The sequence below is a fragment of the Neomonachus schauinslandi genome, chromosome X (assembly GCF_002201575.2).
Source record: "Neomonachus schauinslandi chromosome X, ASM220157v2, whole genome shotgun sequence".
NCBI classification, from domain to species: domain Eukaryota; kingdom Metazoa; phylum Chordata; class Mammalia; order Carnivora; family Phocidae; genus Neomonachus; species Neomonachus schauinslandi.
Genome location: NC_058419.1, coordinates 27,218,801 through 27,246,141, shown reverse-complemented (window position 1 = coordinate 27,246,141; position 27,341 = coordinate 27,218,801). Strand labels below are relative to the sequence as shown.

Genomic DNA, 27,341 nt, shown 5'->3' with positions numbered 1-27,341 from the left:
CATTAACTCAGTGAGTTGATACAGTGCTGTGGCTAAGTGCGCCAGCTCTGAAAGCAGACAGTCTGGGATTAATCCCACCTTTACTATTCACTAGCTGTGTGATCATGGGCAAGATACTGAAACTCTCTGTGCCTTAGTTCCTTCCTCTATAAAATGGAAATAGTAGCACCTACCTCAGAGGATAGCTACCCATGAGAATTAAAGGAGTTGAAATGTATGAACACTGAGAACAATGTCTAGTGCATAGCGACCATCTAATAAATATCAGATATTACTATTTTCATTTTATGAATGGGGAAACTGATGCACAGAGAGGTTGAATAGCTTTTCCAGAGGCACACAGCTTACAGGTGGTAGAGTTAGAACTTGAACACTGCTTTGCGTGACTACAGAGCCCATACTCTTTTTTTAAAAAAGATTTTATTTATTTGAGAGAGAGTGAGCTGGGGGGCAGGGCAGAGAGAGAGGGAGAAAGAGAATCTCAAGCAGACTCCATGCTGAGTGCAGAGCCCAACGTGGAGCTCAATCCCACAATCGGGAGATCCTGACCTGAGCCAAAATCAAGAGTCAGACGCTCAACTGACTGAGCCACCCAGGCGCCCCTAGAGCCCACACTCTTAAATCCATTACATAACTTAAAATGTGCCTGAGGAGGGAGAAGGAGAAAACAACTCTAAATCTAAATTTCTCAAATTACTGTGAGCCCAATCTTACTGTTGATGCTAGGCCTACACAAGAATTAGCAGTTAAGGGGGCCTGGGTGGCTCAGTCTGTTAAGCATCTACCTTCAGCTTAGGTTGTGATTTCAGGGTCCTGGGATCAAGCCCTGTGTCAGACTCCCTGCTCAATGGGGAGTCTGCTTCTCCCTCTCACTCTGCCTCTCCCCGCTGCTTGTGCTCTTTCTCTCAAATAAATAAGTAAAATCTTTAAAAGAAAAAAAAGAATTAGACGGTTAGCTGAAAATGTTTGTGGTAATGTCTTCATATAAGATTTCAAGCAGATTTCATTGTTTGAAACAAAGTTCATAAAAACTTTTGTTTTTCAGTGAGTGGGTATTGCTTTATCCAGTAATTCCCACTCTTCTGCCTGGATAACTTCATGGCCAGTGGCAGAGACATCCTAGATAGCTTACAAGAGTAAGGGGTTCAGGTTGTTCCCAAGGCCTAGAATAAAGATATCTGCCCCTGATGAGCCTATTACAGAATAAATGAAGCTTCTGGGCAAACCATGCCTTTAAGAGACAGATCTGAAAATGTTCAGAATACTTTGGAATCATATTTTAGTCATAGAGTCAGATGTCACTGGATTAAAGAGTAGATTTTGGTTCTTTTTAGACTTGGGTTCTCATTCAGATAAAATGAATTCAGTGTTCAATTTTTGGCTAAGCTCTCTTCTATGTCACCTTGAGTCAATCAGTATCCTCTTCTGGACCTCGGTTTCCATGTCTATAAAGTAAGACTGATTGGATTGTCTTTAAATGTCTTTCCAACCCCAATATATTCTCTATAGTTTTGAAAGCATCTTTCATTCATACCAGTTTTCTCCTCCCAGGTCTCTAGTGAGGTAGGAAGAGGTAGGCTCTGGAACCACACAGACCTAGGACTGCCTCCTTGCTCCCAGCAGAAGCTGGGTGATCTTGGCCAAAACATGCCCCTCTCTGGACCTTAATGTCCTCTTAGAGCTAATAATATTCCCATCCCCCTGGGTTGCTGGTAGTTTTATATAGTAGAAGGCATTCACTCAGTTTACTGCTGTAAATCTCTTCCTGACATTCTGAGGATCGTTATATGGGTCTATCACTCTATCAACACTGAGCCACTTTTGTGCGCTAAGAGAAGTCAAGGGTAACCTGGGCCCGTGTGTTCTTCTAATACTGAAATATTTCCCTCTAAGCCAGAAGTTTCCATTGAGGGCCTTTAATCTCTTGATAAGGTCAGAGAAAGTCTGGGGAAGCAGCTCTTTCAAAGGTCATGGTTTTCCCCTTGGTGATTTTATCCTCTAAGCCTGAAAGGACAAGTGTCCACCATTACACACCTACAACAGGATTTCTTTCCTATGGCCCGGGTGCCCAGGGAGTGTTTCAAATTCGCGTTTTGGAGCATAAAATTTCCACTGCCAGGCCCTTCACTATTTCTCACCCCTGAAGGGTCTCCTATTACTTTCAAGGACTACTGAAAAATTTCTTTAAAGTCACATTAATTTTAGTGTATTTAGATTTTATTCAGATATGACCTGTGGCACTTTGAGGGAAAGATAGGCTGCAGGATCTAGCAAGGGTATGTCCAGGCTCCTGATCAATCACTTTGGGAAGCAAAATTACTCAGTAGTGGGCAGAATATAAGTTTGATCAACCAAACAAGCATAAAATCACTCATTTGTTTCCAGAGGAGTGCTTTGGTCCAAGTAGGAGGGCTTAGTTCTCCGGAGTCAGAGGGAGATGGTTCTCCCTAGTCAGAGAAATGAAAGGACACTTTCAAGGAATACTTGTCACCTTGGTTTGGGTGACAATGGGCTGGGTTCAGAAAAGGATATGAAAGTGAATTAAATGTATGATTCACCCAGTGAGATATCTGCTGGCAATGGTCTGTCATCTACTTTGAGAGTCACATGCCTCACCATTTAAACATTTTAAGGGAACATGTATCTGGGAAGGCACTGTGGTTAACAGGTCCATCCCTTTCCATGAAGTTCTTTCTATGCTCCATGCTTTGCATCATTACTGATTTCAGGCAGGGTCAGTACTGGCCTAGTGCTTTGCAATAATGCCATGTTGTTTGATCCCACAATCTCAACCCCTCTACCCCGATGTCTGATTTCCATGCCCCAGGAACATCCTGGCTTACTTCCGACATTCCTCTATGGGGAGAGTCTCCCACAACCCAAAGGCTCCAGTTTTAGTGCTAAGCCCAAGGAGAATCCAATGAAGGTATACAATGTGTCTGCCTTAATTTCCGGTTTCAAAATAACATTCAGCTATCTTTTTATAGGAAAATCTCAATCATTCAGAGTCTGATGGGTCAGAATCTTCAAATAGCCAGAATTTTTGCCCAGAGTTTTTAGGAAAGAAAAAAGTGATTTAAAAAGAGAGGGAGAGAGAGCAGGTGATACCAGAGATTTGTAAAAGTGACAATTTCCTTGGGCTACACCAGGGTCAGTACACACTTGGCCAACTGCTTTTACTTTTGACTTCTGTAGTCCTGGGCAAGGAATACCTATGTTCAGATGGATAATCCTGAGATATTGGAAGATCCCATACCACCAAGAAAGATTCCACAATATTCATTTGGTTATATTTGTTAAGGAAGAAATGTGGACTTACATGCGTTAGAGATATTTTCTATAGCATCTCAATAATAACACAAGGACTTTCTGTCAAGCACTCAGGCACCCAGAATATTCCATACACATTACTGGAAGGCACTTTCCTCCTCCTCTTCCGTCTCCAATTCTCTGAGCATGCCACATTCCCCTCTGGCCCTCAGTATGTGCACCCGTAATATAAAAATATTAGATTAGATGATATTTAAGGTCCCTTTCCATTCTGATGTTCTATGACTATTTCATCTCTACAATCTCTTCCATGGTCTCTGCATTTTTGGCATTATGCATAATTCTAGCAGGGCCTACCTCTATCATTTGGTGCCTTTGATGTACCAAAAACCAGGGAGACAGTCTTGGGACTATTAGCCCAGGTTGACTAAGGGCAGAGGTTTTGCTGAGCCTGTCTGTGGAAGGCTATCAGAGTCCTTTTGATGACTATCCTCAAGAGAGCTGATGAGGCCACCTCCCATGTAAGAACGGAAGTCCATCTGACATGCATGGAATTATTAAATAAGAATTAAATAAAAAGAAGTTTGGCAACTGCTTCCAAGAGGGTTAGACTGGCCTGGAGCAAGTTTGAGATTAAGTTTGCATTATTAATTGAAAGGCAAGAGAGTCTTGGAATAAATCAGATAAAATAATAAAAAGATGATTTTACTTACTGTCAATAATGCCACAGGCAGTCCTGGGATTTGGTGGCAATCTTAACAAAAATGCCTTATCTTCTTAAGATTTTTTTCTGCCAACTCTCAGCAGGTCCAAAATGCATTTCTGGTCCTTCTTCCCCTAAACAGCGATAGTATAAAGCTTCAGTGGCAGGAAAATAAACCTTGAAAGTTCTATAATGATAAATATTTCTGAGGCCATCACTTATCCCCCAAGTAAACGTAGCACCTGGATACTTCCTCCCATTAGAAGAATTTGCCTAGAAGCTTGTCTGAGCCAGTCATTAAACTTGGGACTTAGGCTTCTAGGAGTCTAAGAAAAACCTACTTTCAAATCAAGTTTATACCAGCTGATCTGATTTTGAACCCATGCCCACCCAAGACCAAAGTAAAACTCTGCCACCAATTCTGACTGCTGGTGGGGGTGACTTGTTCCAGTTACTAAGGGGTGTGGTGCCAAGACGTGGGAGCTAACAGAACAAAGCAAAACATCAGCAAGGCCAAGAAATCAAAAGAATGACTGCATGATCACTCTATTGTCTGTATCAGTTATATATCACAACATATAGATTTTTCTACACATATCCAAAAGTTTTTGTACAAGAATAAACCCCAAGACTTGAGAAGACATGTCTCCTGTATCCTAGTAATTGGGGTTACTTACCCTCAATGCCAATACGGCTTTTGAGTTGGAACATTAACATCCATGTTTCATAATTACTTTTTTCCCCAATATGCCAAATGTCCTCTGTTTCCTTTCCATTTGTCTTTTAAAACTGACAAACCACGCCCCACCGCCTCTGCACTAGGGAAGATTTGGGGGAGTGCAATTCTACAGAGGTGAATGTTTTGTATAAGTCTGAGAGGTGAGCATGGAGTCATGAGTCCAAACTGCACGAGAGATGAGCATAAGAAAATGGGACGGTTTCACATTTCCTCTAGCACCAGGCCTTTGTATTTAAATCCATTCCTGTATCATGAGGATACATATTCAATTATAAAGCATAAAAAAATTGCCAAAATTAACTATAAGTGAATTGAAGTGTATCCATTATTCAGTGCCGTTCACACCCTGGATTCCCTGTCCCTATTGCAAATAATCCAGAACAGCACATTTTAAAGAGCAGGTAGACAGAATGGCTGGAGATGGGAGGCCGGGGGAAGCAGGGTTGGGTAGATTAAATGGTCTATTGAGACCTCCACTTGCTCTATCATTCTGTTAGGAGTCATTGATGTTAATGCTCTTGGACTGTTCTGTGTGGATAAGGCAAATTGTAATAGACCCACAAATTGATCATTCAAAAATCTGAGGCCTGTTTTGAAAGATGGTGCTTAAGGTCTTTTTTTATTCATCCCTTGGGTACGTGGATAATTCAAAGGCAAGTACTAGACATATCTGTTGGGTCTGTCTGAATAATTGGCCAGTTTGATCTTTAATATTATACAGTTACTACTTTAGATTTATCTAAGTCTTTGTTTCCCTTTATGTCACCAGATCACATATTGCTATCACATCACACATCAAATACAAGGCTCAGAGGGCAGAACAGGTGACGATTATGACTGTGTACCAGACACACTCTTCTCTAGTAGGAAGGGAGTAAACTAACATTTAATGAGCATCTACTATGTGTCAGACACTGTGCTAAGGAATTTTGCATACATCATCTAGAGCATGTTCTGTATTGAAGGCAAGGGTTGATCTAGTCAAAGAATAGATAGTGCTTGGGAGAGGAAGAAGGGGAAGGTGTTGTATTTGGGAATCAACGAGTCCAACAACAAAATATGGATCCAAAAAGTACCAGCAGAGTCCCAGAGGAGTTTGCCTTCCAGAGAGATACCAACATCCTTGGCCAGCTAAAGATAGGCTCGGGGAGGCTCAGGGAAAGATGCACATCTTTTGAAATGATCACATTTCAAGCAAGCTACATTGAGCTTGCTCAGCACTACAGACAGAGGAGGGAGGCCTGGGGGTGGACCCACACACTTGTACCCACCCAGCTGTGCCCACATATCTGCCACCTCCAGATAACCCTCTCTCTGGCCCTGGGACACAGGCTGATCACACACCATTTCCTGAAAAGAATTCTCTGTCTTGCACCAGGGACTTTGGCAGAAGACTGGGGAGTTTGCTTTGTGTATCCTTTGGCATTCAAGTGAGGAGCTAATGCCCAAAACTTGGAGCCAAGGGAGGTTTGTCCAAGTGCCTGACCTAGAAGGGCCATAACTTCACTTCTTTTCTAATTAGGATAATTAACCTCCCCTGCTCATTCATTCTATTCCGATCCAAAAAGCTTAAATTAAAATGGCACAGGGGACTGCCAGGCTCTAGGGACAGAAACCATTTACAAGCCTTTCATCTCCATGCAATCACCATCGAGGCAAAGTCAGGACAAAGTCCTCACAGTGTCTTCACCCTGGAAACAACCTTGGAATGCCTTCAGGGCCACTTTCAGAATTTTCATTCATGTCCATATCCCATCAGCTAGCAAATTTTGCTCAGCTTCATAGAACTTGCTGACTAACTTTGGAGTTGGTGTTGGGGGGATGCTCACAGAAGGTAGCATTTCTTTCTGTCTTGTCATGTGGGTTTTGTGGTTGGTTCAAGGAGAACGAAAACTGGATGGCTTCAAGTTGGTAGGATTTGATGTGGGATTTATGGAATGTGTTCTTTGGCTACAACCACTGGAGGCAAAATTTCAGGAGCCTTTCAAAAACTGGAATCCAATAGAAGCATCTCACATAAGACAGAGACACAACTGAGGGGTACCTATATTGCGTTAACTCCCCATATCTCCCCTCTGAGTGGGGAGATCAAGTATCTACAGCTTCCATGCTGCCTAGGCAGGTAGCTCTGGGTATAGTCCTCTGGATCTTTTGTTCCTCTTTACTACAGGACTCAGTCCAGGGTCTTCCCTACATGCAGCCCTTCATGCCTGTGGGGGAAGCCACTATGCTCTATAATCTTTCTGCCAAGAACTCTTTGACTATGGCCCCTTGTGAGCCTCCATGGCTGATGGGAAAGGCAAGACAACAGAGTTATAGATGAGATTAGGCTGCCCATTTGGCCTAAGCAGTAAAGAGTTCTATCTAGCCCGTTAATGCTAGGATCTAGGATTTTCCCTGGGACTATCTTGGTTGGAGCCTTGAAATATCCCCAGTAGATGAAGACCCTGACTTGCTTCTCAGTATGTCATAGAACCATCAGTGTAAATTTATCAGCATGTTGTCAAGAGACTTGTTCTGGGCCTAGCTCGAGCACGTGAGTCACTCTCTGGCCTTTGCCAATTCATGCCCAGGTCCCCTCCGGGCCCTACACTATTTACTTCCCATCCATAACCTCTTCCAAAGCCTAGGCTTTCCCTCCTTCTGAATCACCCATCTGTGTTAACAAACCGAAGTGTGGTTCTCAGTAGATATATAATAATGGCCAGACCAGTGCTTCTTAAATTCTGATGTGCTTACAGATCCCTGGGGAGCTTATTAAAAGGTAGATTCTGATTCATTTAAGCCTGGGGTGGGACCCGAGAGTCTGCATTTCTAACAAGCAGCCTTGGTGATGCCACTGTCGCTGGTCCATGAAGCATACTTTAAGTGGCAAATATGCTGATCTAAGGGCCATACTTTAAGTAGTGAGAACATCTGCCATCTTCTGAATGAGTTAAACCCAACCACGCTGCTTGGAGTAAGAGATAGTGACCTCTCTTCTTGGCAGCTAACAATAGCATCCTTTTATGCTGAGGCTAAAATAATCCTCTAGTGTAACCAGAGCTATGCAGAGGGTGTGGCAAATGTGGACCTTGGCATAGACGATCTTTCTTGGGACCTGGGTTACTTGAATAAACCTTCCTGGGCACCTGCCCTGCTTCCTGAAGCCAATCATGCGGGCCAAACTCATTTTGGGTCCAGCCACACCATTTATCGCATCTCCTTTCACAGTGGCTCTGGAAGGCTGCTGCCGCCACATCACTCATGCTGTGATCTGCATCAGTGGTTAAGACAATGGAAGCAGATACATCATCCAAGGCACAATCCATTTATTTCATGCTGAAAAAAATGATCTTCTATCCAAGTGGGGCCAGCTAAGCTGGGCAGTTGCCACAGCTTTGAGTTTATAGGAAATATGCCTTTTGCACTATTTAGCTCCTCAGTGGAGAGCAATGTACCCCTAGAGGAGGCCCCAGATGTCATTAGTGCATCAATAGCAGGCTGGACAGAGCAAGCCCATTTCTCCCCTGAGGCACAAGGTGTATAACTCCTGGGGTTGTTAAAACATAAATTTGCTGGAGAAACACATCGCCTTGGTTCTCTCCTAAAGTAATTCCTGAATCCTTTCTTCTTTAGCTTTGTGGCTGATTGTGTTCTTTACTCAAAATAAACCTTAAAGAACACTGTATTTGGTTTAGGGGATGCTCTATTACATTGATATTTGCAGAGCTAAACACTGCAGATGGGAAGATTCCCCTAAGAAGATTCCAGAGCATTATGATTATGTGGTTTTGAGCCAAAATATAAACATGTTTTATGGCCTAAGGGAGTTGTCAAGCAATGTTTTAAAATACACTGGCAAATTTAAGATGGTTTTAAAAGTAGGCCTACTTGAGGATCCAGAATGGTCCCATATCTACCCTCCCCAGTAGCTGCCTGGGAACAAGTACTGCTGGACTGGCTCATTGCTGGCTCCGGTAGGATCTCCAAGCCAAAATATTCATCATTAACTGTTTTCCTCTTGTCCACTGTCCCTGCCCTCCTATGCCGGTTACTTAACTCTCCTGGAGGACTTAATAAATACTTTCATCTGCATAGGACCCTACAACTCCACCTCTCCTTCAAAATGATACATAGACCTAGCCCACTGGCCAGTGGGATCAAATTTCCAGCCAAGAGGAACTCACTTAGCCATTTTGTTAAGTTCTGTCACTGAGCACTTTGCCTCAATGAGCACAGAAGCTTTTGGGGCATGGTTGACTAGTCCCTCCACTAACCCAATCATTATGATGACTAGCTACATGGTTCCTAATTAGATTCATTTTATTCAAATAAATTCCTCGCCAGTGCCGGTTCCCAGCAGTCCATCACTAGAGTCAGCATCTTAACTGTAAGTGATTCAGGGTTCTCCCTCTGTAAACCTCCCAGATTCTAGTTTGCTGAAGCACTCCTTAATTCAGTCATAACCGTAAGAGTTGTTTGTCATTTGCAACTCATTAACTCAGTGAGGTAGATCCCCCGGCTAAATGAAACCCAGGCCATGACTTTGACTGCTGCTAGGGCCAGTTAGCCTCCTTTTTGTCCATGGGTCTCTATTTTCCCTACATCTTGGCCAGCCAACCTTCTTAGTAATTTGTGCCATGGGTGGCAAAACAAGGGGGGTTTAATGGTGAGGCTGGCTTTGTTTGCACCTCTTAACCTCACACTCATAGCTCGAGCTAAAGTGTCCATTTCCAAGCGAAACACTAATTAGCAACAATGAGGGTAAGTGAACAGACATTTTTATAAAGATCTTTACTCACCGTCCCTCTTTCAGATTATCTTTCCTTTCCTCTAAGTCCTAGCCTCCGTTTGTCTCTTAGCAGAATAGAATCTTCTTGATCCACCCTCTCCAAACTGTCTGACAGTACCTATAGAATACAGTTCTTAAGGGACCCCTCAAAATAGAATATTGAGGAAACTAAGTCCCAGAATGGGAAAGGAACAACCACAAGCTCACCCAGTTAATGAGCCACTCAAGATTTTCTTAGAAGGTAAATCCTAGATTGCAAGCAAGTGGAAACATTTATAATACCTCCTCTGAACTTTATCCTAGAGGCAAAGACAAACTTTTGAAGGTTTTTGAGAATGAGTATGGCTATTATATAATCAAAAGAATGAGAACGTGAAAGCCGGTCTTAGTGAGCAGCTTGGACAGAAGGGGAAGGACTGTTTGCACAGCCCAAGCAAATACCAGTAATAACTTTAAAATAGCTGGTAGTCATGGGAATATAAAGAAAGGTGAAGACACAGAAAGGATGAATTAGTTTCACTTCATGTTTGCTTAAGACAATGGAAGAGTCACAGATAATGCTCAGATTTGATAACTAGGAAATTTGACAGAAATAAGGAAGTCAGAAAAAAACAGCTACTTTGGAGGCAGGGGGCATCTGAGACAGTGTGAGAAATAAATAAGGGCACAAGCAACGATAAAAACCCACCCAATCTAGTAACTCCAGCTCAACTCCAAAGGTGGTGATTAACTGATGAGCGATATGCCATTATCCAGAGAACCCTGACTGTGTTCCTGTTAAGCATTCACTTACAGTTGATTGCGCGGCATGCATCCTAGAAGGCCTGAAAAATCCTGGGTGTCTTCAGGTAGTTATACAACAATGTGTTTTAAAGTCCTCTCTGTCATGAAGAAATATGTAGAAAAATGTATGACTCCATAGTCCATGAACAAGTGCACATGTTGGAGTAATTTCAGCCACTGATGAGGAGAAAGGAGAGTGTGAGCTTGGAAGCCAGGCCTGGGTGTGGATCCCAGCTCCAAAATATACTTGTTATGTGCATTTATTTATAAACACATACCTCTCTGAGGCTCAGTTTCCTCATCTGTTCATTGGGGATAACTACTTTGCCTAGAATTGTTGGGAGGATTAGATGTAATAATGTGTACAAGGGCTTAGCACAGTGCTGAGCCCAAAGTAGGCAATGTGAATTTATACTCCTGTCCCAAACTTGGCAGGGAAAGTAAAAGCAGTTCAACTTAAAATCTGAGGAATTGGGGCACCTGGGTGGCTCAGTCGTTAAGCATCTGCCTTCAGCTCAGGTCATGATCCCAGGGCCCTGGGATCAAGACCCGCATCGGGCTCTCTGCTCTGCAGGAAGCCTGCTTCTCCCTCTCCCACTCCCCCTGCTTGTGTTCCCTCTCTCGCTGTGTCTCTCTCTGTCAAATAAATAAATAAAATCTTTAAAAATAAATAAATAAAATCTGAGGAATTAGGGGCACCCTGGTGGCTCAGTCGGTTGAGCGTCCGACTCTTGGTTTTGGCTCAGGTCATGATCTCAGGGTGGTGGGATCGAGCCCCTTATCGGGCTCTGTGCTCAGCTCAGAGTCTGCTTGAGATTCTTTCCCTCTCCCTTGCCTTCCCCCTGCTCCCACCGCTTGCCTTCTCTCTCTCTCTAAAATAAATAAATAAAATCTTTAAAAATCTGAGGAATGAGAATGAAAATTTATATCTGATAATTCAAAAAAAAATCTGTTATTCCAGCAATGGCTTAAAGGTGGCATTCAACCATAACTCCTGAGAGATAGTGTTCACCTTCTGTAGTCTAAGATTCTCAAGCAAATAGAGGATGGGTGTGAGAGCATGGAACCTTCATTTCCCCACCATCTCAATCAGGTGAGCTGTTTGATGAGATATGTGTTGAGCTGAGTTTTAATGAATGAGCGGCTGATGGGATGGAAGTGAGGCTTTTTTAGGTGTGGAGGGCAGCCATAGTAAGTCACTAGAAATTGAAGATGCTGGAGAAAGCTGTGTCCTGCATGAGGACTGTGTGATTAGGCAGGATGAATCAAGCCACGAGTTTCAAAGCCTGTGTAGATTAGAATGGGCCACAGCACCAAAGGGGAGTCCCAGTTAGATTTGAGGAGGAAGAGATGCTCTAATACACAAACTTACCTGTAGAATCCCTGGCTCCTCCTTGCAAAGGTATTGAAGCAAAGAGGAGCACAGCCCTTAAGGGAGTCACCGAAGTCTTATAGGCAAAGCTACATGCAATACCCACAAAAATTTTCCGGTTGGATTTTAACTTTTACTCAATACCAAAATGAACCTTTATCCAGAAAACACAACAGAAACATCATTTCACATTACTATTGAAAGTTAAAACAAGAAAAGGGTTGTGGTCATTGTCAAGTTGGGATCCACCACTGGATAAACCATTTTCTCCCTCTAGACTCCCGTTTCTCATTTGTACAATGAAGAGATGGGACCATCGCTAAATTCTGGCTCTCATATTTGAGAATGCTAAGAGACTTGGGAGAATCCTGGCCATCTCAGACAACCTAACTTCTCTACAGTTCAGGCAAGATTCAGCCACTCTTCTGGGAGCCCAAGGCCTGCACGAGATGAAACACTAGCCTCTAACCCTCCACATACTGTTAAATCCACTGTCATATCCCCATTGGAAAAACTCAATTGAAAGAAAACAACTAATCAAAATGAGTTGATCTTGGTGATGTTTTTATGTGTGTGTTTCTTTTTTTAGTCTGAGAGGGCACATGCAAATGCTTATTTACCTTGTAAGTTCTGAACATCCCACTTTGGATGTTTCCCAAGCAGTTTTTAGACCACAGGATTAAGTCAAAGGAAAGTTTCTTAAAGGAAAAGTGTGCTCTCTGTTGTCCTTAGGACTGTATCTTTAGCCCGTCTGTATCCTCTAGGCAAAAGCTTGCCCTTAATATTACCTTTGACAGCCTTCCAATTGTATCAGGATCAAGAAATCTCTGCACTTCCAGGCAGAATAAGCCACAGTCCTTTCCAGTCACATCCAGACCCCTTTCATCTTTGACATAAATCTGCCTTCACTTTCGACCTCCTCTCTTCCTTGCTGGTAGCCAGCATCCATGCCTCACCCCCAAAACTCGGGAATGTTAAGAGGTTTGGCTTAGCCTTGCCTTCTCAAAATTAAGAATGTCAAAGAATGTTTCCAGAGAAGTCACTCTCCTGGTAAGAAATCTTTTTCTTAATAAAAGGCAAGCACATATTTTCTGAGCTTAAGTCCCACCTCAGTCAATTCACCTTACTTCTCCATAGGCACAAGCCACAATGTAAACTATAAACTACTGTGTCCAAAGGGAAGCCCATAATGTGGATGCTTAATGCAAAATACACCCACTTCTGGGAATCCATTCAGAATTCCTCCCCTGCTGGAGGAGGGATGGCAGGGTAAGGGGTTATCTTTATTGTGGCCACTAGGTTCTATTTGGAATAGCTTGGGCTTGGGGAGAAGATATACTGTGGCTGATTGGTAGCACTTCTTCCCCCAACCCATAAGTGGGGCCCCCTTTTAATCATGTGAAAAGCCTTCCCACCACCCCACTCAACCAGAGCTGGCTAGTGCATTATTTGGTTGACATCTATAGTCAGCTCTCCTCCAGCTGCCCATAAAGTGCCTGCTAACACCCAGGCCACTCACCACTTGCTTTACTAGGAGATTCAGTCACATGAGTACTGAAAATTACTGATTTCAAGGGGATTAAAAGCCAAGTGAGGAAATGCTAAATAAGAAGCCTCTCAATGGGCACAATCAATCACCACATGACATCTTTTAAGTGCACAGCAGTCCCCAGAGCAGCTTTGAGATGACTTGGACCCTCTATGAGTTTGCATTGCAGGCAGTCCATCCCAGGACAATTACCTAGATACCAAATAGAAACATGAAAGAATTGTGCCCAAGAATTGTAGTATCCCCTTTAATCCAAATTCCAGTTGCTTTCAGTTGTTTCTATTTTTTTTAGATTTCTTTTCTTTTAATTGAGGTAAAATTGGTATATAATATTATATAAGTTTCAGGTGTACAACATTATAAGTCATTATCTGTGTGCACTACAAACTGATCACAAGTAAAAGTCTAGTTACCATCCATCACCATTTGACCCCTTTTGCTCTTTTTGCCCACCCTCCACCCCTCCCTTCCCCTCTGGTAACCACCAATCTGTTCTCTGTGTCTGTGAGTTTGTTTTTGTTTTGTTTCTTCACTTGTTTCACTTTTTTAAAATTCCATATATGAGTGTCTTTCTCTGTCTGACTTCTTTCATTTAGCATAATACCTTCGAGGTCCATCCATGTTGTTTTAGTGATAAGATTTCATTCTTTTTATGGCTGAGTAATATTCTATCATATATAGATAGATAGATAGATAGATGGATACATATATATACACATACATATATGTGCATATATACCATATCTTTTTAAAAAATATTTTATATATTTATCTGAGAGAGAGTGAGAGCATGAGTGGAGGAGAGGGGCAGAGGAAGAGGGAGAACCAGATGCCCTGTTGAGCAGGGAGCCCGAGGTGGGGCTCAATCCCAAGACCCTGAGATCATGACCTGAGCCAAAGGCAGACAGATGCTTAACCGACTGAGCCACCCAGGCATCCCTATACCATATCTTTTTTATCCATTGATGGACATTTAGGTTGTTTCCATGTCTTGGCTGTTGTAAATAATGTTTCAGTGAACACAGGGGTGCATGTATCTTTTTGAATCAGCCTTTTTCTATTTTTCAGATAAATATCCAGAAGTGGACTTACTGGATCATATGATTATTTTTAATTTTTTGAGGAATCTCCATTCTGTTTTTCACAGTGGCTGCCCCAATTTACATTCCCACCAACAGTGCATGAGGGTTCCTTTTCCTCCACATCCTCTCCAACACTTTTTGCTTCTTGTCTTTTTTTAAGATTTTATTTATTTATTTTAGAGAGAGAGAGCTTGAGCAGGGGGAAGGACAGAGAGAGAGAATCTCAAGCAGACTCTACGCCCAGCACAGAGCCTAACGCAGGGCCCGATGTCACAACTCTGAGATCACAACCTGAGCCAAAATCAAGAGTTGGACACTTAGCCAACTGAGCCACCAGGTGCCCCTTGTCTTTTTGATAAAAGCCATTCTAACCTAACCAGTGTGAGGTGATATCTTATTGCGGTTTCAATTGCATTTCCCTAACAATCTGATGCTGAACATCTTTTCATGTGCCTGTTGTCCATCTGTATTCTTTGAAAAAATGTCTTTTCAGATTCTCTGCTCATTTTTTAATCAGATTGTTTGTTTTCATTGGTGGTGAGTTGTATGAGTTCTTTATATATTTTGGATATTAATGCCTTGTTGGCTATACGATTTGCAAAAATCTTTTTCCATTCAATAGGTTGCCTTTTCATTTTGATGATGGTTACTTTCACTGTGCAAAAGCTTTTTAGTTTGTTGTAATCCCATTTTTTAATTTTTGCTTTTGTTTCTTTATTATTTTTTTTTCTATCAGACCTTGTGTGGTTGAGGATCAGAAAGCTTGCCTGTTCTGTTTTTTCCAGACATTAAGCAAATCTACTCCAGATGGTCTTCTAAATTTCCTCTCAGCTGACAATGTAAACCAAGTTTACTTTCACTCAACAACACTATCTATCTGGGTGTATCTCTATGGTGCCCTCTCAGCTTATGATGAGGAGACTAGAGGAGAATGTAATTCACCAGCAAGGAGAGAAAGTTCATAATGAAGACTAGGATGAAAAAGAAAAATGGAAAGGCAGGATTACATGCACCGCCCATTTCAGAGCCAACTTTAAACTTGACAAGTAGTTTGTCAGTAGTTGCCACTTCGAGGGGGATATTTGGGTCTTAGGAATACCTCAGGCTGCCAAACAATACCTCCTGCTTACTATTGTCTACAATTTCTCCATTAGAGTTTGCCCCTTTACTTTCAGGCTTTGACTCTACTTTAAAACATAAATCTTTCATGGAAGAGGTCACAATTAAGCTTTAATCTGTCACGGGCAGTCTAGTATGAGTAAAGGGGTTGGTGTGGAGGGAGGATTTGTACTGGGAAAGAGGAAAAGGACATAGAACCGGGACATGGAGGGGGGGGCACCTTCTGTTCACTGACTCCCAAATTAGCTAAGTTCCCATCCTAATAATGCAGCTGCAAGGAAGAGAAGATTTGCAGAGGGTCAGTTCTTAATTAAAGGGAAACTTAAACAAACACAATTATGAGGCATGAAGACCTCAGGGAAATCTTAATTCGCTAAGGGTAAATTGGGCTGGGCGTGGGTGAATATTTGTTTTTATCCTGTTCCATAAAATCCACAGACTGACATCCATATGCAAACACAGAGGGGTTCTTGATCTTCCCATCCTGAGCTCCTCATACACAAAAGAGTTTCTGCATTAACATCTCAAATGTAGACAACCACTATATTGATTTTGGTAGAAACCAAATGTGTTTAAATCAAGTTAAAACAAAACAGACAACAACAAAATGACAAAATGTAGATTCAAATGGTCTATCGGAATCTTTCCATGAATTCTTTTTAAAGAAAAGTACATTTTTGGGGTGCCTGGCTGGCTCAGTCGATTAAGCATCTGACTCTTGATTTCGGCTCAGGTCATGATCTCAGGGTCGTGAGATGGAGCCCCATGTGCTCTGTGCTCCGTGGGAGCCTACTTGAGGAGTCTCCCTCTCCCTCTGCCCCTCCCCTCCACCATGCTCTCTAAATAAATAAATAAATAAATAAATAAATAAATCTTAAAAGAAAAGTACGTTTGTAATATGAATAAACATACCCTGAAGTATTGGGTTTGAGTTCAGATCTTTGAATATCAGGTTTCTTAGATATGACAAAACATAACCCAAAATAACTGAATTGGGCTTCTCACCTCTTTCCTCTGCCTCCATTTTTCTGCTCTTCACTTGTATCTCAGAAACCATCTTCATATTCCATATGTAGCTTCCCCCATTCACTTACTTTGCCAAAATATACTAGAAAAATTTACCTGAAATTCCATGGAGACCAAAGAAGCTGTGAGAAATGAGGAGAGTGGTTCACATAAGTTTTAGGTTTAAAGCTCAGGTGAACACTAAAATAAGAGCAGAAGAGAAATTTTCATTTGCTCTTTTTATCTCACGTAATTTTTTGATGAACAAGAATATTAATTTCATAAAATGTTAAACTTCTGTTCATTAAAACATGTCACAGACAACATTAAATGTCAAATAAACTGAATTAAAATATATGTGACATATAGTACAGACACTTAATATCATTAATATATTAGGACTGTTATGAATCAATAAGAAAGCCATCAAGGCGCCTGACTGGCTCAGTCAGTAAAGCATGCGACTCTTGACCTCAGGGTCATGAGTTCGAGCCACACGTTGGGCATAGAGCCTACTTAAAAAAAATAATAAAAATAATTTAAAAAAGAAAAAAAAGAACACCATTAATATCACAGTAGAAATCTGAACAAAGGAAATAAACAGGAAATTATCAAAAGAAGGAATAAACATGGACACAAAAATTTTTTTAAATCATTAACTTTACTAACAATCAAAGAAATGCTAATAAGAAAGGGAATATTTTTATATCTCCCTATCAAATGGTCACATGTCTTATTCAGTGCTAACAAAAGGGCAGAGAGACAAGTACTCTTGTATTCTGCTGATGGGGACATAAAGTGGTACAACCTTTCTGGAGGGCAATTTGGCAATATGTATGAAAAGCCTTAAAAATGTCCATAAATGTTTGACCTGATATTACTACTTCTAGACGTTTATCCTGTGGAAATAATTAGAGATGCTATATGAATGTTGTTATCACAGCATTATTTGTAATAGGGAGAGATTAGAAACAATTGAAATTTTCATATTGGGGAATGATTAAATAAATATGTCTAAGGGATGGAATATTATGTAGCCATTAAAATCATGTCTGAAAACATTTAATAACATAAACGATGTTCAAGATACAATGTTAGCTTTTTATTTTTTTAAGATTTTTTATGTATTTATTTGACAGAAAGAGAGCACAAACAGAGGGAAAGCAGAGGGAGAGGGAGAAGCAGACCCCCCGCTGAGCAGGGGGCCCGATGCGGGGCCTGATTGGGATCATGACCTGAGCCGAAGGCAGCCGCTTAAACAGCTGAGCCACCCAGGCGCCCCAATGGTAGCTTTTTAAAGATAAGACACAGGGGCACCTGGGTGGCTCAGTCGTTAAGCGGCTGCCTTCGGCTCAGGTCATGATCCCAGGGTCCTGGGATCGAGCCCCGCATCGGGCTCCCTGCTCAGTGGAGAGCCTGCTTTTCCCTCTCCCACTCCCCCTGCTTGTGTTCCCTCTCTCGCTGTCTCTCTCTCCATCAAATAAATAAATAAATAAATAAAATCTTTTAAAAAATAAAAAATAAAGACAAGACACAAATAGTACAGTCTATTTTACTAAAAAAAAAAGTGCATGTGGTATATTTATATAAAATAAAATGGAAAGAACACATCAAATATTAACAGTGGTTATCCTTAAGGAACAGAGTCACTTATACTTGTATTTTATTTTTGATACTTTTTGTGTCTTTTCAAATGTCCAAAATGAGCACATATTAGTTTTATACTTAGAAAGAAAAACACAGATGCTACCTCAGAAGAGCAAAGACATTTGTAAAGTGCTTTGAACACATTAGGGTCTGCTTCCCACATACTCAATGTTCCCAGATTCCTCATCTACCACAGGAAGAAGCAATTCATAACCCTGGCCTGAGCCTTCCCCTCTCACCTTTGTACGTTTGTTTGTTTATTTCTGGAGGGTATATATCTCTTCTTGGATCATGCTTTTCTCACCCAGAACCTTTCCACCAGTCATGAAGGATACTAAGAAGAAACCTGATTCTGGGGCACCTGGGTGTCTCAGTAAGTTAAGCATCCAACTCTTGATTTCAGCTCAGGTCATTATCTCATGGACCTAAGATCAAGCCCTACATTGGGCTCCTCGCTTAGTGTGGAGTCTGCTTGTCCCTCTCCCTCCCCCGACTTGTTCTCTTTCTCTCTCTCAAATAAATAAATTAATTAATTAATTAAAATCTTTTTTAAAAAAAGGAAAGAAATCTGCTTCCACATACCTCACTGTATTGGGTAGCCATTAGAATAGGTCAACAGTTCTCAACCCTGGTTGTACATGAGGATCACCCAGGGAATTTAAAACAAAATAAAACAAAGCCTGGATCCAGGGTGAGGCTTGGGTATCCATTTTTTTAAAGCTTCCAAAGTGATTATAACGTGCAGCCAGAGTCGAGAGCCACAGAGGTAAGTAAAGATGCAGAAAAATAGAGTAATGCTTCCTTCAGCTGAAATCAGTTGAGTAACAGGCAGGATGGACCTGACCCCACACTCGACCGGCCTTGGAGATACCCACCAGCTACCAGCTGTTCATTTGTTAAATGCTGTAGCCTGAGGATCATAAAGCACATCACCAACTTTCAGAGCCATCATGTAAATGACGTCATGAGATAGGCAGACCCCAAAACAATGCTCAACATTCTTTTCCTTTCCTTCCAAACTGGCTTGTGTGAAGGCCACTGTTAAGATGCAACTGTGTTAGCTGGAGGGGCAACACATTAAAGCCATAGGCCATTCTTACACTGGCACCTGGAAAAGGACAGAGTGCTGAGAGAATGGGACAGAGGACGGGCAAGTTTATCGTTCTTCTGTTTTTAGATCAAATACTAAATTTGTTCAGCATGGAGCAGTTTTTCATTTCGTTTGTATAGTGAACAAAATCCTGACCTTCTTTCCCCCTGTGAAAATGATTTTGACAATTGTAGATTTGAGATACTTTTGTATCTGCTGCCATCCCTGCCATTAGGTCAACCCAATAGTCACAGATTGAATTCCCTGGGAGCAGCTTCTGAGATGGAGATCAGCAAGCTAAAGTTTCTCGGGGAGTATCTTCACTACCAACACTTGTGGAAGAAAAAGAAGGAAGCTGGTTTGGGCAGAAGGAGGAGCTGGGCTGTGGTGCTGTCCTAACAAGGCCTCCGCCTACCCTTCAGGGAGCTCTGAAGTTGGGAGGGCCCTTTAGAGTTATCCCATCTGGGGAGAAGGGGTTGGGCCTTTATACCCTGTAACAAGCGGTCACTGGATGCAGGCTGTTCTGGGTCGGGGGCATGACTTGAAGCTAGGCAGCTTTCTTCAGCCAACAACCTTTCCAGAAGCTGAAGGAATAAGCCCTTCGGTGCTGAAGGGGTATCTGGTGGTACAGCACAGCATCCCTACACTCGCCTTTCCCACAATGGCTTCCTTGTTTAGCAAGAGTAGCCCAGTGACCAGTCCAGTAGGATTGAGCTGGTCATAGGTGGGGCCTGGTTCTTCATCCATAGTCACCTAGCTGTGCCTCTGCTGTCCTGCTCCTGCATTATCTTGGTTGAAGGCTGACGACAATCCATCATTCACCCGGTTACCTATGTGGTAACTCCCAGTCTTTAAAACGAGGAAGAAGCGCCTGGGTGGCTCAGTCGTTACACATCTGCCTTCGGCTCAGGTCATGATCCCAGGGTCCTGGGATCGAGCCCCGCATCGGGCTCCCTGTTCAGTGGAAAGTTTGCTTCTCTCTCTCTCTCTCTCCCTTTCCCTCTCCTTCTCCCCATCACTCATTCTCTCTCTCTCTCAAATAAATAAATAAAATCCTTTTTAAAAGATAAAATAAAATGAGGAAGAAAAAGAAGGTGGACAGCAACAGGGGTCTGGAATCAAGATGAGAGAATTTGCTGCTCAAACGGAAGTAGCTTTCAGTTGGGCATGCTAAAGCTCACACAGAGTGGAGGACAATTCTAAAGCTGCTAAAACAGCAGGCTTATTTTTACAAAGGTGCTTTGTTAAGCACCTCACCTCCTACAAGCACCAACGCCTGCCTTGGCTCTGCCTCCAGAGATGAACTTTTCTCTTTTTTTTTTTTTCCCCCACCCTCAAACTCGTTACTTACTCTCTTCGGGCAGCTGCAACGGGGAACAGTCAAACCGTCATAAATTAGGTACAAAAACAAATAAGAGCTTGGGGTGGTTACTCATGGATATGTACTAAATTGAGGTGATCATGGCCCCCAGGGCTGTCAAGTACGTGGCCATGTGCTCTGGCAGCCACCTGGAGACTCTGCAAGTGGAAGACCCCGCCCTATGCAGCCACAGTGCTGACTTACGAGCAAGGCTCATCGCTCAGGAGGCCCCAGAGCCCAGCTCATTAAAAACTCAGGGGCTTTCCCAATTTTTGAATAGGTAAGACACTCACATGATTCAAAGACCAAAAGTACACAAAGATCTATAAAATCAGTGTTTATTAAGAGGCCGCTCATTGACGGCCGCGGGCAGCGCACAGAGCTGCGCTCACCTGTCACCTGTGTCTTCCAGCAGCTTATGCTCGGAGAGGCCAGCATGAGTCATATTTTTTCATCTTTATTGTTTTTGTACTTACAGAAAATAATACCTGCTTCTCGTAAAATAGTCCAACATTCCGTAAATAAGGGGTGGTGCAAGTAGAAGTTCTTGGGAATCCTAAACCTCAGAGATAACCACTCCCACCTCCTTTGCATTCTTTCGACACATATACAAATAGGTGGGGCTTTTCTTTACAAAAATAGAATTATAGTGTAAGTGCTATTCTCAGCTTCTTTTCTCCATAAAATTTTGGCAGAAGTCCTTTCTTCTATTATCTAGAGATTGGGCCATCTTTTTTACAGCAGCATAGCATTCCAAGCGTCTCTACTAGAATTTATTTATCCAGTTTTATTTGGAATTTTTAAACGCCTGTCATACAGTTCTTCCAACCAGATTCTTTATTGTTTGGAACTGATTTCCCTTGCATTTAAGTCTACTCGTCTCTGGAGAAATGAATGAGAGGTCAGTTAGGGAAGCTTCATGGGGGAGGAGAGTCATCCACAAAGGTCTACAGGTAGCAGAAAAAGAGACACATCAGGTATAGTTGCCTTGAGCAGGTAACAATGAGAGTACTGGATAAATGTGCAAAACCATCTTCCAGATTTGAGCTAATGTAAAAATGGGGAAGAAGTACAGACTGGTATGGGGTGAGCAATTAAAGAGAGGAAGACAGAAGCAGGTTGGAATGGAACAAATTTTGATACATGGTGAGTCGTTACATAGCAAAGCTTTTCTGGAGAGAACCGACATGCTTTAGTTGAATCCAAGGGTGGTGTCAATTAACAGTATAATGTGGCAATTTAAAAATATTAGCAATCCTGGGGCACCTGGCTGGCTCAGTCGGTTGAGAGTCTGCCTTCAGCTCAGGTCATGATCCCAGGGTCCTGGGATTGAGTCCCACATCGGGCTCCCTGCTCAGCGGGGAGCCTGCTTCTCCCTCTCCCACTCCCCCTGCTTGTGCTCTCTGGCTGGTGCTCTCTCTCTCTCAAATAAATAAATAAAATCCTTAAAAAATCTTTTTAAATAAATAAATAAAAATATTAGCAACCCTAGGCTGCCAAAATAACAGCCCAAATCAAAGCAGGCAATAATCCCATTGTCATCCGCACTGGTCAGATCACATCTGATTTATCAAGGTCAATAAAATATTGACAAATATCCATAAGAGAGAGACAGAACAGTGAGGGAAATTATCATCATGTTATAAAAGTAACTGTTGTAGTATTGGGACATCTTTAGTCTGAAGAAAAGAAAAATAAGGGGAGATATGTTAACTGTCATTAAAAAATGTGGACTGTCATACAGAAAAGAGATTAAACTTGTCCGTCACCCCAAGTGGTGGAATAGGACTAGCAAATAGAAATGATAAGAATATAGATTTTGACGGGGTGCCTGAGTAGCTCAGTCATTTAAGCATCTGCCTTCGGCTCAGGTCATGATCCTGGGGTCCTGGGATCAAGTCCCGCATCGGGCTCCTAGCTTAGCAGGGAGCCTGCTTCTCCCTCTCCTCTCTGCTCGTGTTCTCTCTTGCTATCTCTCTCTCTCTCTGTTTCAAATAGATAAAATCATTTTAAAAAAATGTAGATTTTGACTCAATACACAAAAAAATTTGTCTTTTGTTAAAGGGTCTTTTAAACATATCAGAGCCTCCCTGATGTCATTTCCTTTCCATTATTATTCAGCCAATAATACACTCTTCATAAATAGTACAGAAGTAAAATTCAAACTAGTCCTTGCTGAATTTCATAAATTTTTAATTAGTAGGATTCAAAATAATGAGACCTTATTGTACACTGCTTAAGAAAGAGTTTCAAATACTTTAATCTCCTTCTTCCTGTTTATTTCTTAATCCCGTGCTTTGGCCCACCGTGTGCCCTCAACTCCCACTGAAGCAGAGAGCACACAGAAAACCCACACGAAAATGTAAATCTGAGAAATAAATATGCGTGGTTGGTTTAAAAAGAGTAAGAATTAACATTTAAAGCAATGGTAATTTACTCTGATCTGTAATTTTGAGCTCCTATGCTGAAATTGCTCATTTGGAAATTACCAAGTGCTTGGGTCTCATTTGCGATCTTCTTCCTGCATACACCCAGCACACAAAGGAGTCATAATGACCGGCTGAGTCACTGCTGCCATCTCCCTGACACGTGCTCTCCAAATGTCAATACATTTTCTATAGTGTAGTGATGAAGATTCCCAACCGTAGCTTGCTTACACTACAGGACGGGTCCTGGAATGTGTTCAAAGGGCACCACGATCTTCCTCCATCCTCTACTGCTCCAGTGGCCAAATGGTCATGCCGCAGATCATTCTGGCTTTGCAAATCATTCCCATTACCCATTTCCATTAGTTATTGCCTAAATATAAATGGAAAACAATTTAAATTTATGGGAAGAAGGGAGCTGCTTTTGACCAGCTCCCAATAAAATGATGTCCGTACTTGATGAAATTATACTCAGATTACAGATTCCTACCAGAAGCAAAAATATAGACATGATATAATACTAGAGACGTAAGTACTTGAAAAGACCAGTGCATAGAAAACCCTGTGCTATTCTGTGGCTCATACTTTAAGATATACTGCTCTTCCCAACTTCTCAAACCCTACCTCCAAAAGGGTTACACAGAACTCAAGCATCACATCTTTTCTGTCTTTCCCATTCAGCATAGATCCAGGGTGTTAGTAGCTAATAGTTGTCAGATGTAAATTAACTAAAAAGGAACCAAGAATCCCTGGTAAATTTAATTTAAAAAGGGGAAGAACTGAGGAAGACTTAACATGATTGAACTTTTTCATAATGATGGGATCAAAGGATATATATATATATGATATCATATATATATGATATCTTTGTTAGAAACTGTCTTTGTCAGGTTTTCTTAGTTCTTTTACTTGGGAGACATAATTTATCTTGTTGGATAGTCATATCCATGTAAGAATCACCCATGTTATAAAGTTCTATCTCTACTGACGCTATGTCTCGTTCCAAAGAATGTTTAGTGGAAGATGAAAGACGTGAGCTGCAATAGGAAACACTGAGGCCAGAAACAAGGAAAAAGCTTTGGCATTCATTCCATAGATGTTTTGATAATGCATGTCAATCAAAACGGTTAGGTACTATATAATTCAGCTGTGATTGCTTGCATCTGGGCTTGATTGAACACCCAGCCTGGTTTGTAGAATCTTCCTTTAAAGCAAGATAGAAGGTGCCTGGGTGGCTCAGTCGGTTAAGCGTCTGCCTTGGGCTCAGGTCATGATTCCGGGGTCCTGGGATCGAGCCCTACATCGGGCTCCCTGCTCAGCAGGAAGTCTGCTTCTCCCTCTCCCTCTGCCCCTCCTTCCTTTCTCAAATAAATAAATAAAATCTTAAAAAAATTAAAGATAGAGATGACGACTATCTGGATGGTTAAGTCTGGGGTCATGAGTAAGCCTGCTTTTCACAGGGATAAGATTCAAAGGGACCCAACGGACTGTAATAAAAACACCGTAGAACCTTTAATACCTACAGGAAGAGTTTAAAAAGAAAAACCTCATCGTCGCTGTTCTTCCTTCTTCCAGGATTTTCCATTCTTCAAGCGATTATGGAAGCAGCAGTGCAAAACAACTGGCAAGTGACAGCCAGGTCTGTGGGAAACATAAAAGACGTCCAAGAATTCCGGCGCATCATTGAAGAAATGGACAGGAGGCAGGAAAAGCGATACCTGATTGACTGCGAAGTCGAAAGGATTAACACAATTTTGGAACAGGTACATTTGAGATTTATTCCAGCCCCAGCCAACATGTTAAATCATCAACCTCAGGCAGCTCCCATATCTGCTAATAAATTAAGTAGCCAACAGACTAGATGGGCCAACAGTTTTTGATAGTCTCTCTAATCTTTTTTCTTCCCCAGTGGCTGCAGGGAAAAAAAAAAAGAAAAGAAAACACAATCTAAGCTGTTGAAAATTGCATACCATGATTAATCTGGAAGTCTCTGCAATTTAATGCTAACTATCAGATAAACACACCCTTCCCCACCTCCGTTTCATAGATCACTGATTGCTTCAAAGTAATTCCCTTCCTTTTCTATACCTTCCTCCCAGCACCGACCAGACAAGGGATGAGGCAGGGCAGAAGGAAAGGGTTTTGTGTCAGGCGCGTACTTGCAGAGTGTCAAGGCAATCTTCCCTAGGTTCGAATTTGTGGATATTTTTGCAGAACAGCCCTCCGGTTCCAGAGAGAGACAGAATGTGTATACGTAATTTAGACCCTTTTTTAAGTACGATGGCATACGAGAAAAAAAAAAGTGTTTAGGGCTTTTAAAATGTGAACAAATTGAAAAAGAATTAGACTGAAGGAAAAATACAATTCAATGGGCCCAAATATATTCGTTCCTAAGCTCGGATATTTAAATTTAAGACTAAAAAATATTAGATGAAATGTTTCACCCTAAGCCAGATGGATACTCTGTTTGGATAAAGAGTCAAATTGAAATGTGGTGAAAGTTTATTATTTTCCTTAGAAGTCTCAATTTTCCAGTTAATAACAGAGTGCCTATGCTGCTATAAACAAAACTGTAGGGGAAACATTTCCATTCTAATTCGATCCCAGTGTACCTGGGGGCCAAAACAGCTTTGGAGATTGAAATTATAGTGAGCAGCCATTGCCTGGGAGAGCTGTTTTTATAGCAAATTAAATATTAACAATTTGTCAGATATGCCCCCATAAGAAGAGAATGCAAAAAAAAAAAAAATAGGGAAGGGAAGGGAAGAGGAGGGGAAAGAAGGAGGGGAAAAGGGAGGGAGAAAAAAAGAGAGGAAGGAAGAGAGAAATCGCTGAGCCTGCATCGTGGAGATACAAAGCAGTCCCCTTCCTGAGAAAGGCATCACCTCTAGAGAAATCACATCTCACAGGAAATCTAGAGCATAGCCTGGCTAAATCAAATTTCCCAACTAACGTTCTCTTGAACTACCCAAATGATCCACCCCTCCCTTCTAAAAAAAAAAAAAAAAAAAACCTTTGATTTTCTTAGATCCTGAAAGTGAAGAATCAGGTCAGTGATTCTGGTGTATGTACTACATGCCCTCTAAAATTGTATACCAAAATAGCCTTTTAGTGGGTGACCTACTTAATAGCCTAAAGTGCAGGAACGTCCTCCTTGTTGTACTTTGTTTTCCTTCTTCTGTTATCAGGAACTTTGGCTTCTTGAGTATGTCACATTTGGTTAAGTCATCTGGGTTTTATAGGGTCTTACACTGGAGGCTGGGATTTTTCAGCATAATGTAATAGAAAACACAGTGGGTAGAGCTCTGAATTTTATGTAGCTATGGGGTCTTGGGCAATTAAAATACCTATGCTTCAGTTTTCTCATCTACATCATGGGGAAAATAAAACTTGCTCTATCCCACATGATTGGTATAATTGCTCCGAGAGACATAAACTGCTATAGAAAAAAAAAATAGTCATTATTACCTAACGCTTTCAGGAAAACTAAACTAACATTATTCAAAAGGCCCATTCTCTCTTTTCATGTATCACTTTCTATCTTCCTTTCTTCTATATGTACATTCACAGTATCCCTCAAAATACATACAATTTTTCAGGGAACATTGTTCAAAGAAAAGTTTTAGCAACATCCAGGTAAGGCTAAAGAGTTCATTTCACTTATTTTTTCTCCCTCTTTCAAAGAATTGTTATAGAACTACCAACTCATGATTGTTTACTCTGCCATTTAAGGAATTTCTCCTAGCCCATAAGTACTATGAGGTAGGGGCCACGTTTGTGGCCACAGTTATATCTCCAGTGCCCAAGAAAGTACCTGGCATGTAGTGTTTGACAGATGGGTGGATGAATGGATGGATGGATGAATGAATGAATATTGAACCAGCACATTTTCAGTAAGTTTTGCTGTGATTTTGCAATGCTTCCATCGAGAGGCAAAAAAGTGCCTGCCACCACATGATAAGATTATTAAAGCACACGTTTTCTAAAGGTTTAAGATAGTGGCTCTCTGCTCAAACCTATTCTGATGATATCATGAATTTGCCATAATTTTTTTATATATAAAAATAGATTTCTCATTAAACAAATTATTTAAATTAAGCAACAAATTCAACATGCTGTTTCTTTAGAGGAAACATTTGAAAAAAATGAATTGAATGCTAAGATACAGAGATGTCACTTTTCTCGTTGGTTCCTAACCATTCTTTTGACAAATTTATCCTAATTCACTATACAGATCCTGGTTAGAATGATGGCAAACTCAGGTCTTCTGACTCCTAGTCCAGTGCTCTTGCCCCTATACTGACCCACCTTCATTAATTTCTAAGTCATTTATTAAATATTTAGTGAAAGCCAAATCCTAGATTAGGCTTGCTCATCAGGTTATGTTGTAAAAACACTTACAAAGCAATTGGAGAAGATCCA

At 41.4% G+C, this 27,341-nt stretch overlaps 1 protein-coding gene across 1 annotated transcript in view; it reads left to right on the top strand.

Moving 5' to 3' along the window:
• GRIA3 (glutamate ionotropic receptor AMPA type subunit 3) overlaps window positions 1-27,341 on the top strand; it is a 274,270-nt gene that overhangs the window by 108,892 nt on the left and 138,037 nt on the right. Inside the window, exon 4 of the mRNA XM_021686020.1 lies at window positions 24,495-24,682. Within this exon, the coding sequence (XP_021541695.1) occupies window positions 24,495-24,682 (188 nt within the window). The remainder of the gene's footprint in view (window positions 1-24,494; window positions 24,683-27,341) is intronic.